Genomic DNA, 14,430 nt, shown 5'->3' with positions numbered 1-14,430 from the left:
AAAGATGGATGATTTAAAAGGTCCCAGAGGCCAAATTGTGGATGTGGATGTGTACGTGTGTGTGTGTGTGTGTGTGTGTGTGTGTGTGTGTGTGTGCATACGTGCATTTTAAATAGGTTAACCTAACCCTCAACACTTCAGAAGTAGCCCAATTCTGTGGAGAAACCACAGACTTGGCACCCCTCCTGCTCTGTCTATAAACGGTGCGGTCCAATGGTTCCATAGGCGGCCAGATCAGCTATCCAAAACAAAAAACATAGAAGCTCGATAACAACACACAGAGAGGGAGTGTGACGTAACTCTCTGCTCAGGACGTCTTTACTCCACTATATCTTTACATAGCAAATAGTTAGGACCCTCGCAGAACATATTTTCATCAATAACAGTTGACCCTTATAATCAAGGCACACTCAAGGATGAAGGCATATGTATAAAAGTGTTCTGTACAGCTAGTAGATTAATCAATATGTAGATCAACCAACAAAACAAAAATTAATCAGGAACTATTCTTATTATCGATTAATCATTTAAGTTATTCTTGAAGCAAAAATTCTGGGGGGTTATAATGATATTTTAGTGTGCAGTTCAATCTGTATTTACAGGTCTCTACAGACTGGACTCATGTAGAAATGTTTCACAAAACACCTGGTCATTTAAGGGTTAACCAGTCAGCTGGCAAGAGCATTTCTATTACACAGGCAACCTGCAATCATGCTGTAACTACATATATCCTATCACCACTTTTATTTCATTCAAAAGACTAACATTGAATTCAAATGTACCATTTTATTTCGATTTAAGCACCTATCTAACCTGACCAAATGTACAAACCTATAAATTGTAATTAGTTAAAATAATTAGAAATATGTTTACAAGTACAACGTGAAAATGAAGGCTTTCTCCCCAGCCATACCCTCCAGCTCCTCCTAGGGGATCTCAAGGTGTTCCCAGGCCAGATGGGACATATTATCCCTGCGGCATGTTTTAGGCCTGCCCTGTGCCTCCCAGTGGGGCGTACCCAAAATATGTCTACAGGGGGGCACATTCAGGATGCCCAAGGTTAAAGGTTCATATTGCTATCCCTATCCCAAAAAACAAACAAACAAACAAACAAAAAAGCATTAATTCTGGCTTAGTGCCACCCCAATTAGCTCAGTTAGAATAGCTACTGTAGTGACCCTGACATGGATGTTGTTGAGGGCAATAGCTCCACGTAGTCTTCCATTAAAAACTGTTTTCTAGTCAAGCAGCTACACTCCAGTCACTGCTGCCCTTATGATGAGGTCGAAACGAGACATAGATAGTTCATCTCACTTGGATCACGTAAAAACTGGGGCTTGCCTCCTGGAAGCATGCCTGGGAGAGAAGCTTGGATAGGTTTAGCCCTAAGAACAAAGGTGGCACTGCCTCAGTAAATTCTCATTACCCACAAGAAAAGGAATAAGGATGCAGTGCATAGTCAGTAGGACATTGGATGTACAGTACATACCATAACTGACTGAACTCTGACTATAGAAAGTGAAAGCAGTTTACCAAAGATGGAGAAATAATTTGGATATGTACTGTACACATACTGAGACCTGCTCAATTTGGAAAGTGTCATGAGATGACTTTTGTTGTGAATTGGCGCTATACAAATAAAGGTTGATTGATTGATTGATTGATTGATTGATTGATTGATTGAGATTTGTCAGTGTGATAGCGTTATGAATCTTTAGGGGTGTGCAGTTGATTTTGAAGATGGGTTTTGTCTGGGCAATGGGGCCAGAACATAGTATGTTTACAATTTACAGAAACATTTATATATTATCTATGTAAATAGCAGCTGTTTATCAATTTCAATATGACTTCTTGACAATGGCTCTTGGAACTGTGTGTAACATTGAGAGCAATGAAAAACAGACTGAATGTCCTTGTATATGTACACATACTAGGCCAATAAAGCTGATTCTGAGAACCACACCACAGCCCTCACTGTTGAATGATTTAGGAACAGATAGCTGCCTTCCAATGGCCTAGATGTTGGTCTCTATCTAGTGTGGTCATGTGACTGTGTTGTATTTCGGCACTGAGCAGGCTGCTCCTGATAAGCATGATTTAACCTCTGCTGGGGGTTCAAAGGCAGCCGGCCTGCTGGGTTATATAACAAGAAGGAAACATGAACTGCCCTGCACTGCACACACAAGGCCAGAGGACCTGACCCGCTTGTTCACCATCGTCCTCCACTTTGCTATGGAACACTAACACAGGTCTGGTACCTGTAAGCCAGGTAGGCACTGTCTGACACACACTGAAAAAAGAAGAAGAAAAAAAACAGAGAGAAAGAGAAACAAAAAAAAAAAAAATGCATATATTTGATGAAGCTCAGGCTAAATGAAATGAGCCCAGCCGTCCTTATACCACTGAGTAAAGATACAATCATACATGGATGATTGAACATGTGTGACCCACATTCTGAACTGGTGCAATGCTCCATTTCACCTCTGCGTGTGTCAGTATGGAGGGATATTCAGTTACTGCAACAGGCTCCATCAGCACATTTAGAAAGCATCTATCCTCCAGTGTGGAGCCATGATTCTGCATTGTGGCATCCTCTCATTTGTCACTCTTGCAGGGAGGCTGCTGCTCTTCCCGGCTTCAGTCTTACATTAAGTCTTAAACATCCTCCACAGCTACACACACTATTAACATAAGAGCAGCTCTTGTGTACACAATCCTGAGCATATTTGTGATTGTGTCTGATCTAACCACGCGCTTCCTACTGTGTTTCCGTCTAAACATGGTGTGTGATGCTGCCCATCCCCCCAGTCTGTTGCTGCCTGACTGGCGCTGAAATGGCCCAGCTGTGTTCATGCTGTCCCAGCTCAGCTCAGCCTGGTTCGTGTCTCTTCCTGTCCCTCCCACGTTGCGCAATCTCTGCTGCGGCCCCCGGCAGGGCCACACATAACCTGACAGCCTAAGTGCATCCATACATGGCTGTTGCTATGCAGGCTGCCCCGCCAGTCGGGGGGTTGTCTGGACATGGCAACGCTGTCGACGATTGGCCCAGAACGGGGAAGGGCAAGGTGAGAGAACATGATGAGGAATAAGAGAGTAGAGTGAAAACAGTGATGTAATGCTGAATGAAAACCTCAATAAGCAGCTTGCAGAGAGGGTTCAAGAGCCGTTTGACATGGATAAGCTGTGATCTAAGCCACTGTGTCATGGTGTGATGTTGGTGCATGGTGAACTGAAACCATGAAAGGCTAAAGACATGCACAACATGGCGTAACATGGCTCTCGGCCACAATATCATTAAGGTCTGGGAAGTAGAGTTAATCTATTTATGACTGATCATCCTGTTGGCATAAATAAACCAGATAACCCAAAACACTTTCCACCTTTGGTGTCCTGTCCACCAGCAAAACAGTCTGACAAGGTTTGGTTGAGAACTGAAAGAATTAGTCCATTAATATATTAGTCAATCAACAGAAAATTATTTAGCAAAATAGAAACTATTTTGATAATCGATTGATGTTTTCAGTCCATTTTCAAGCGAAAGCTAAACATTTGATGATTCCAGCTTCTAAAATTAGAGAGTTTGCTGCTTTTCTCAGATTCATCATCATTAGATGGGTTATCTTTGAGTTTTGAATTTTTTTTACTCAGATAAAACACGCAATTTGAAGACGTCACTTTTGATGAAATGTTGATGACTGGGTGATATTGACTTCTTTCTGATGATTTATAGACCAAGTGATTAATCAAGTTATTGATAAAATAATCATTGGATAAATTGACAATGACAATAACTGTTAGTTGCAGCTATAGCCAAAAATGTTTCTGGGCGTTTGTGATCACATCATTTGTGAAGAATTCACCTTGGGCTCTGGAAACATTATATAGGAATTTGTTAACAGTTTTTGATATTTTATAGATATGTAAGTGGTGTGTATATTTTATCCCAGATGTGTGGCTTAACAGAAGTCATAGTGTTAACTGAAATTACTGGTTGGGATTTCAGAGACTGGTTTTAGCTAACAGCAAACACAGCTGAGCAAACACAATAAACTGGCAATTCACATACGGCTGCTGGAAACTTAAAGTACAGTGGACATTCTCTCAGAGTCTAGGAGATACGATCTGAAGAATACTGCCTGCTCTAATGAATTCTAAAGTCTGTTGCAACATGTCAGTGACAGGTAATAACATGAATTCAAGAATCCATCCCCCCTCACACATAACAGGGTGATGGTGTGCTGATTTGGGAAATGTTTTCCCTCTCACATTATGCTCTATTAGTACCTCTTTTTAAGCATTATTGTTGACCAGGTGCATCGCTTCATGGTTACTTCAGTCATTTTAAAATGAAATTTCAGGCAGTACTGAGGAGGTTTAGGATGATGACAGCGACTGTAGTTCATCCAGATCTCAACCCTATAGAGACCTTTGGCTGTGGTGTGTAAGTAGGGCAGCAGCAGTGGCCTGGAGGTGAAAGAAGTGGGGTCATATAGAAAGGTTACTGTTAATCCCAGACTGCCTGGAAATAGAGATCGAAAGCGCTCCAGTTAACTGTTTGGTTGTTTTGGAATTTTTGGATTATTTCTGACAACAACATTAATAAAAAAAATAATAAATGAAATAGGTAGAAGAAGAAGAAGAAGAGGAGGAGGACTACAGTTATATACAGTTTACAAAGACACAGGCCTGAAATACAAACAAGCACACACAGGACCCATAGACATGGCCAGAGAAACAAAACCCTGAGTGCCAATCTAGAGGTACATATCTGTATTTAAGGAAACATAGGCATGAGACTGTCACAATCACAGTCAGATTGTTCCCATAAGAGAGGGGCGTGCAGAATCAGTCAGCACAGAATCTCCACAAAGAGACACTCAAACTCACGGCTGACTTTGGCAACTAGGCAGTTTTTTTTTGTCTTGTTAGAGAAATTTGGAGAGTTGATTTTTTTTTCCTGCAGTGCCAACCCATTAGACATGTTTAACTGATTTATGAACTATTCATGTGAATGGTACTTAATGTAAAAAAGATAACACAGTCAACTAATGGAGTTGAATTTAATCTACATCTAAAATTTGGTTCTGCTCACTGTCTGTGGTGGGACTGAGTTGTTAAATGCTGACATGTCACTGTGAACAAAATGTTTTACCCAACCACAGCTGAAAAAAACTCTTTAGACTCAAACAAACATTAAAGACATAATTTGACATCTAATTAATCGAAAAATGCGTTCTGGCAGGGAGGTAGATGAGAAGATTGATACCACACTCAGATCTTTCTGTTAACTGTAATAGTTAATTGTAAAGGTTAGCTTAGCTTAGCACTAATATTGGAAATAGAGAAACAGTAGGCTAGCACTGTTGAAAGAGAACGAAGGTGAAGAGGAAGAGAGATACAGACCGAGGTAAAACAAGAGTCAACGTACGGGCATTCGCTCGATGGAGAGCGCTCTGGTGTTGTGGTAGTCTGTTCCCTTGCTGATATGTGTTCCCCCTTACCACGGGGATGTGAGACGGTCAAAACCAACATTCTTTCTACTTGATCAGTAGGTAACAAAACCTTCCTAGGATAGCCATTTTTAATTGCTTATTTCATAACCATGTGACAGTCTTACCGCTTGCACTGTGTTGTCACGCATGCAGCACACAAGGTGCAATGCGTTGGCTTCTCTCCTTTTCATCTCGTCTCCCGTTGACTGCATATCTCTGATTACCTTGGACAACTGGCTAAAGGTAGAGATATTTACAGCACTGCTACAGTGCAGTTTGACAGTGAATAGAAAAATGTTTTCTAAGAATAATCAGTGTCAGTGGTTTTGGTGTCAGAAAAAAAGGTTTTCTTTCTTCAACAGTCAAATTAACTACACTACAGTTTTCATTCTCAGTACACACTGACACTGACTAATGGTGTGTACTCAGCCAGTGAGGATGAACCTGCTTAATCACAGGGTAAGAAACTGAGCTGATGTCCTGATGTGTGCTTGTGAGCAGCAGGGACTGACCGGTGTGACAGGTGCCAGTGGAGGTGGAGTTGGAGCAGGGACATGGTGCACAGGCTTCGATCAGGGCAGTTCCAGGGCCGTGGTAGAAACCAGGCTTACACTCCTCACAGTTGGATCCCTGGGTGTTACCCTCACAGTTCAGACACACTCCTGGAAGACAAAACAAAGGTCACATGATTACAGGGTTATTTCCTGGATCTGCACAGTTCTGTCAGAGCAAAAGTGAGGTGTGGTTCTATATCTCTCACGACCTTCATTGTTAATATCAGGTTGGTCTGTACAAATCATCCCACCAGTGTGAAGTTTGAAAATTTGACTTTCAGTTTCACTTACCAATTAAAATTTGACCAGAAACAACAAACTCTATGTGTTCACTGTAGCTAGAGCTTTATTCATATCATAGTACAAAATCCTTTATGTGGCATGACATTTATTACCTTTACCTCATCAGGTTTTCATATTTCTGTGTTGTATAAATTACATGTCACAGAAAAAGGTAAGGATTTTCTGAGAAATTAATTGGTTATAGTAGAACAAAGAAACGTGATCAATAAAACCCCATTATATTTATACGATTTATATGAAGTAGACTGAGTGGGTCAGACAAAATGTTTTAAAGAAAATGCCTTACCCTCAGAAAAAGCTGATTATCATTTTAACAAATTATGATTAATTGGTTGTAGTGATTTCCATAATAATTGCATAATTGATCATTATAATAATGAATAACTGTAAATCAAGATATAAATTCAAAGATAATTTCAAACGTGTAGAGGAGGTGGACTTACTTATGGGCCCTGAGCCCAGTACTTTTCTCAGTCTGCATACAGGTCTGTTCAAGGACACTCAGACATCTGAGATTTAAGTGTCAGAGTTGGTTCTACATTCACATGACTTAAATTTAGCATATTCACTGCCACATTCTAAAATTACCTTGCAATACTGACTAGTGATGATACTGTCATTACTTATGTAAAAAAATAAAACTTGAATTTCTCAGAATGAAGTCATTTTTATAAATAATCATTATTGTAAATAATTGTGATGGTATTGCCACTGTTGTCATGGGTTGTCTGTGGTTGTGTTGTTGTGCCTCTGTGATCATAGATTGCGGTTATGCAGACATGACAGCTTTTACGCAGCTTGTGTTGATAAATTATGGGTTTTCTGAGTGAAAACACACCCCTATGCTGATTTCAAGTCAGGTTTCATAGTCCACAAAACATTTCTGGAGCTTCACAGCAAAACAGAGTTGCAGCATTCTCCTAAACAACTGAAGTAGCTGGAGACTAGTTTTAAAATGTAAAAAACAAACTAGCTCCTTACAGCTACTTCAGCATAACCCAGGTCTAAGGAATCCCGGAGATCCAAAACTGGTTTGGAAAGATGTTATTTTCATTTTATTCATGGTTGGACAAGCTTTATGGAGCCATTTAATGTTTTCAAGTTGTATTTTTCTGATTTAAAACAAGTCCCCAGATACTTCAGCTGTTCAAGAGAATGGATTTAATGCATTCCCAACACCCACATTTTATAGAGCAGGTTTAAACATGTGCACTGAAGCTTTCGAGGCAAATATCAAATCATAAAACTGTTCTTGTTAAAAATGCTTCCTGATGATAAACTGTATTTTCTCGTTCTCTTTTAGATATTATTTTAATTAAAAACAATGGGTCACTGTGGACACACTCCACCTCTGTTTTGTTGGAATTGACGTGTTCCTGTCATGTTTATCTGAGCTCCACAGTGTTACAGGAAACTGTAGATTATGCATGTGCACAACGTGTTCTTGTGTAAGCAGCCTTGAGGGTCAGTCTTTACGGGGAGCTGTCAAACCTGAGCTATGGTAATCCACAGCACTGTGAACACTGAGCCCAGGCAAGGCTACAGCACCCCATCTGCCCCTGCATTATAATGGAAAGACATATGGCTTCTAAAACTAGCCCCCACCACCACCACTCTGTCCCCCTCCACCTTTCCTCCTTCCTGTCACTAGCTGTAGGTTTAGTCTCAAAGCCTGGTTGCTGGGGACATAAATCCAACTTAAATCACACATATACCTGCCTGGATATGTGATATTCTACATTTTAACATTTCACATTTCATTTGCTTCTGATTCAGCCTCTTTCCTGGTCTCCTTTTGTTCCTTCTACCAACTGAATATTACCCGTTAGTTGGGGCTCCACAGTAAATATTTAGAGAAACTGGAGGGTTTGGGTACTGCCTCAGTCTCTATTCAAACACAGCAGATTATAGTCAGTATATAGTAGGAGTTAAATATATAGGGAGCATAATGAGCATTTCACGGGCAAAGATTGGACTGTTAAGCTTCAGTACAGAGTCAATTTTCAAAAGAAATGCATGCAGACACAGCTGCTTCATTACATGCACCAAAAGATCAGTGACACTGTTCAGGTTTTAGAGGGGGCTCACCACCATTTTCTGCTGTTTGAACGGTACGGTTAGATAATTGTCACAACATAGAGTCTAAAGAGTTTTATTAACATTTTATTTATTTGTCAAATGCAACTTTTTTTTGTTCATTCACATATCAGGAGCAACTGAGGGTTCAATTTCTTGCACAAGGGCACATGTAGACAGGAGGAACTGGGGATCAAACCGCAAACCCTGCCATTAATAGTCAGAGTACTGAGATCTTTTACTTAACAATACCATCATGTCAAAATACTCAAGTAGAAGACGAGCATTTCAGTTACTTACAGTTTTGATGCATTGTGAGAAACGCTTCACGTCCAAGTGACACAAACACCAAATCTGTTTCCTATTCCAAATGCATGCTTCAAAAGGTCTCGTGTTCTCAAAACTCTTCATACAACGGTCCTAATCACATACTGGTGTGAAAAAGTCTCACCTATGATTTATATCCGCATCACACCTACTGTAATATTCTCCAGGGTAACATAATAATAGTAATTTTTATTCATCATCACACTTAAAGAACCTCACCCTATTAATGGGGAGGACAGACCATTAATTAATTGGATGGTCTTGGAACCTCTGCATTGTCCAATATGACACTGTCACAAAGTTGGACAAAGGTTGATCCTTTAAAGAGGTTTCATCCACACACCACTACATCACAGCGGCTGTACCTACTCTCTTTGCAAAGTTTTATTATTCTACTCACCATCAAACTTGTGTGGCCCTATGAACTTACAGAGAGGACACAAACTGAAGGACCGACGAAAACCCTTACTGTGGTTTTTATTCTAATCCTGTACCCTTTTAAATTTTAGCTAAAATGCACCACTTTGGATACATTTCCAGAATAGAAATCTGAACACTAGATAAAGCCAGGTTTACGGGAATTTTGGATACCTTTCCTTATCACATTATAAATCAGAAATTACTGTCAACAGCCATAAAAACACATTTTTGTGGTGTTTTTAGGAATAAAATGTTCTATAAATCAGACTATGGATGATATATAAACAAACCCCTCTGTAAAACCCTTCAGAATATAGAGAGGAATAAAACTGGAAAGTTTGGTGTATGTGAGTGCGCAAAGATATATCAGATATCTGTCTGTGAGTCTGAGAAAAAGCTCATTTTGAGGAAAAGGCCTTTGAAGATACGTTTTGGAAAATTCCATATATTTAGACAAAAAATGGTTGATGGGTAACCATCGATGACAAACAATTGTTTTCTGTTTTCTGTAATGTCTCCCATTAAATTAGCAAAATAGTACGGTCTACCGCCAACATTTTCTGTGTCCTCAGCAGACTCACCGGACTGTGGATGGCAGTAGTTGGTGTGGTTGTGACACTGGCAGGGCCGGCAGCCAGTGCTGCTGAAGTGGAAGAACCCCGGGTGGCATTCATCACATTTTGGTCCGTACACTCCCGTCTTGCACACACATATCCCTGAGCTGGAAGGGGCAGAACAGAAGACAAAATCAACAGTGTACAAAACACTGAAAGCATTTCATTTCATGCACCAGAACACCAAGCCAGAGATGTGAAGGAGACTGTGTGCGTTTGCTTTTTGGACTGTAGATTGTAGACAGCTGATGTCCAGACTGTCGTGGTGAATCCACACTTGACTTCCTGCAGGTTCTCACATTCATCCATCTGCTTTCTATAACTCTGCTCCAGGTATAGATGTGGGAAGCACCCTGAGTCCATCTAGACAGCTCATATCAGTTTCTCCACTAACATGATTGGCATGTTGTGCATAAGTAATTTTATCTGCACCTAAAGGACCAGTCCACCAAAATCACAAAATAACATGACTTCATATAGCAGTGGTGCTAATCTAGTTTACAGACACTTTTGGTTTTTCTTTGGACTGGTCTAGATTTCTGCTGCCACAGTAATACAAGATTGTGCAAAGATAAATATGCATGTATTAGATAATAGGTTTGAGCGAGTACTTGTCTGAATCAAGTATATATATAGTACTATTTACTATTGAGCATGAGTATTATGTGAGTAAAATGTGTGAATATACTTGTGTGAAGTTTAGTCATTCAAGTTTAAAAAAACATTGATCTGAAGTTCAAGGCTGTTCTGTAAATAGTTTTTTAATAAATAGTTCTGATAAAATTGGTAAATTCCAACCATTCCTAGTAGGGATATGGATACAGATCGTCTAGTTGGTTTAACAGGTACAGAAACATTTAATGTTGTACTCACTCATCCTTATTGAATAATCCATATACCTCACTGCGCACAGTTTGTTTTTTTTAACTGGAAGCACTTTGTACATATATATACCCCATTAACCACTGTGTGTATCTATATAGGGATATGGTTACAAACAGGGTCCTCCTGAAGTGATGGGAGCTGAATGGCACTAAAAATACTCTGAACTCAGCCAACTGCTTGCCTGCCGCATTAAAGCAAAAGGAAGAAAGCAGCTCCAGTGATTCTAATTAGTGCCTCCAGCGATTTCAACACACAGTCAAACAGAATGTGTGGAACATTTATCTGATCCCTGATCAGTGCAACCACGGGATGATCTGTATGGGTGAGAGAGCTGACTGCTACAACACAAGGGTGTTGTCTGACTTTTATGCCAGTCATCCATGTGTTTGTTTGTGAATGTATGGCTGTTAGCTAGGTACCAAATCGCAGTGATTAGGGCTTCAGGTGCATTACCACCACCCACTGGGCAGGAACAGGGCTGATCAACATGTAGACAGACCACAACCAGATCTATGATCTGGTCAATGGAGTTGCATTTATGTGGCTAAGTGTTAACACAAGATTTTGAAAAAGCCCCTGGATGTTCACATTTCTAAGTGTCATAAGCCTACAAACCATACTGACATTTCTACAAAAGTTATATCATATTTAGATAACATGTTTATGACCTGACTTCCATATCAGGAGGTGGAGGGGATGGTAGTGGAGTTACAGGTAGGCAGTTCGAGAATGTGTTGCACAATTTGTAAGTGTGAAACCACTGGATATTTTTAAAGGGACGATGGGACATCACCTGGCAACAAAAACAGGTATTTGAAGCCAAACAAGATATTTTCCTGACGCTAACCAAGTGGTTTTTGTGCCTAAACCTAACCAGAACATAAGCACATCGATGTGACGACATAAAAATAAAAACTGAACCTAAAAAACATGTTAAGTTGCAACATAAAGAAATGTAAAGTTTCAAACATACCTTTGGTTTACGAATATTGCCAACTTTTATCCTGGTGACTGAGGTGCTTATTGCACACATATCAATAACAATGTATATATTAGCTGATAAAGTGCAGTACAAAAAATGCCACACTATTTAAGTACATATTGTGGTCTTAATTCTTAAAAATCTGCATCAAGATTGTGTTTATGTTTAAAAACATATTATCGGCCATAACATCATACAATTTTTTTTTCAGTCCAGCTATAAATAGAGCTTAACACAATAAATCATAACATAGAGCATAAAGGCCTTTTATTGGGCTTTATGTGTTTTACATAACAGTGTATGATTACTCTAGTGCATAATGCCTCCAAAAATGAATAATCCAGCAATGTGAAATCCAACTAAATTTGAGGTCTTCAGCAATAATACACACATGACTTCTTTCATTTGTCAATGTATCTTTCCCAGGTTTGATATGCTAACTGCCACCATCCTTTGTGGCTGGTAAATATAGTAGGAGCATGCTCATTTATACATGAGGGATGAGAGATTTTATTTGTTCCCAAAGACAATTCATCCGTACTGCTTTGATCCCACCTACACTCAAGTTAACTTCCTAGTAAGTGCAACACTAAATCAAGCCTGATCAGCCCTCCAACCCAGACAATGGACTCCAACAACCATAATCTGGGGACAATAACTTCAAAACAATTGAAGTAAATCAAGAATGACTGTGAGCACTTTCCATGAGCATGTGCGTGGGTATTCACACAAACAGGGCTTTGTTTAAACAACTGCACTTAATGCAAATGAAGAGGCCCACAGCGATGCTTAGTGGGGCGTGGGCACAGCTGAGGACAAGGCTGGGAGATCAACAGTCCTTATTATTCTGACTATACACACACACACACACACACACACACACACACACACATACACACACACACACACACACACACACACACACACACACAATGACCCTAATGAAATGAAGTCAGAGAGATAATGTCCAACTGTCACTGACAAAAAAGCAAAAAACCCGCTCACCCATACTCAAGTATTTCATTTTAAAATCTCATCATCACTCATCTCAGTTATGTGCAACTGCAGATGATTTCATCCTTACAAGTTAATATTTCACACCGAAGGTCAGAGGGTCAGATCATGGTTACAATATTGATCAGCATGTATTTCATTTATTTGAAATAACTGAAACTGAAAATGTTTAATTTGTTTGTGTTGTTAAAGTTACTGCACTGTCAACAACGCTGCATTTTGCAAAGCAATTTTAGACAAATGTCTGTTATGTGAGATGACAGATGAAGTTCATTATCGATCACGATTTACCAGAGCCAAAAGTAAGTTCTTCAGATATCTTGTTTTGTCCTACTAACAGTGTTAGCCTGATTGCACACATTGACAAGGGTACTGACCAGCTTAACAATTGCTGAGATTAATTGGGAATCCTCATTATGCTGTAATGAGAAACTTAATAGATTTGATGCTGTTTTATTGATTTATTTTTATGTTCAAGCAAAAGAATATGTCCTTATTACCTGATCAGCAGTGAGTGTAGACAGGGAGAGGCTTAAAGCTGGGATCAAGCCTGTAGGTAGGAAGCATTTTAAATAACTTTCATTTACATATTTTAACCTCATTCTCATTAGAGAAGGAGCAGTGATGTGATGGAAAGGCAACCTCTGGGAGTGGTCCCTGTCCTGTTTGTCCTTGCTGTTTGTCTGATAAATATATTTATGAGGATTGAGGGTTTCTAGGCCTGTGACTGGTTGATTAACTATTCTGAACATTAAAATCTACACATTGAAATCCTTCAGTCCGTGTTATAGCTTACAAAAGGTCTTCATCAGATGATATGATGTAGAGCTCCACCATTATTGTTCAAAACTAGTGGCTTATGTTGTGGCTTTATCTCTGGGTGCACTCTGAAGTCCACCAGTAACAGTGCCGTTTGTGTCAGAGTGCCAGGGTTTCTGTACCATCTAAATTCAGTATACAAAGGGCGCGTGCCACTTGTGTGACATGAAAACAAAGTAGCATGTGTGCCAGACAAAAGACACTGCTGAACACATAGCCGGGCACGGCTGTAACCACTTAATATACTGTCTCTTCCAACAGCCCAAAAAATGTCAGGACTGATGTTGTCAGTGTTATTGACAATGATACTGTCATTGTCTCCGTTTACTTTTTCCTAGTACATGCTGGTACAACTCATCCTCAATAAGCAGCATGTCACCACCTTCAGCCACACTGCCACTAAATGGGTATTATGGATCAAATCCTCGACCACTGTATAATCATACTGTGATGATGTATTATCACAGTATGATTATACATCATGATGATAATTACTCGGACAATCAATTAAGGAACTGATGTTAAAATACAACCATACAGGAGTATCTAGTTTGGGTATACACAATATATTGGGTATATACAATACAGCTAAATAAATTGTGACAAATCAGGGTACTTTATTAAATGTATGCATAAATCATGTTATAATAAAGCTCAACAACCTAATACAACCAACACTGTCATCAAAGAGAGATTCTGACAGTGGACAGATTGGTTGATTCAAATCAACAGACATCAGCCAGCATCAGTCCTCCTCCTCAGCTCAGGTGATTCACAGCCTACAGGTACCGCTGGTAGAGGGAGGAGGGGATGGTTTGTCTCAGCCAGAAGCAAAGTTTACAAGAGTTTGACAAATGTTGAGATACTGGTATGGGGCAAACTAAGCTAAACAGTTGCTACATACAGACAGCTTTTGTTAAAGTGTACCGCTACATTGTTTGTAA

At 39.7% G+C, this 14,430-nt stretch overlaps 1 protein-coding gene across 1 annotated transcript in view; it reads right to left on the bottom strand.

Annotated features, from left to right (window-relative positions):
• LOC140996132 (multiple epidermal growth factor-like domains protein 9) overlaps positions 1-14,430 on the bottom strand; it is a 35,870-nt gene that overhangs the window by 5,997 nt on the left and 15,443 nt on the right. The window contains exons 3-4 of the mRNA XM_073466407.1: positions 9,754-9,893; positions 6,005-6,154 (exon numbers count right to left, since the gene is read on the bottom strand). Of these exons, the coding sequence (XP_073322508.1) occupies positions 6,005-6,154; positions 9,754-9,893 (290 nt within the window). The remainder of the gene's footprint in view (positions 1-6,004; positions 6,155-9,753; positions 9,894-14,430) is intronic.

The sequence above is a fragment of the Pagrus major genome, chromosome 5 (assembly GCF_040436345.1).
Source record: "Pagrus major chromosome 5, Pma_NU_1.0".
Taxonomy (NCBI): Eukaryota; Metazoa; Chordata; class Actinopteri; order Spariformes; family Sparidae; genus Pagrus; species Pagrus major.
The sequence above is the reverse complement of the archived record's forward strand: the minus strand, read 5'-3'. Positions and strand labels throughout refer to the sequence as shown.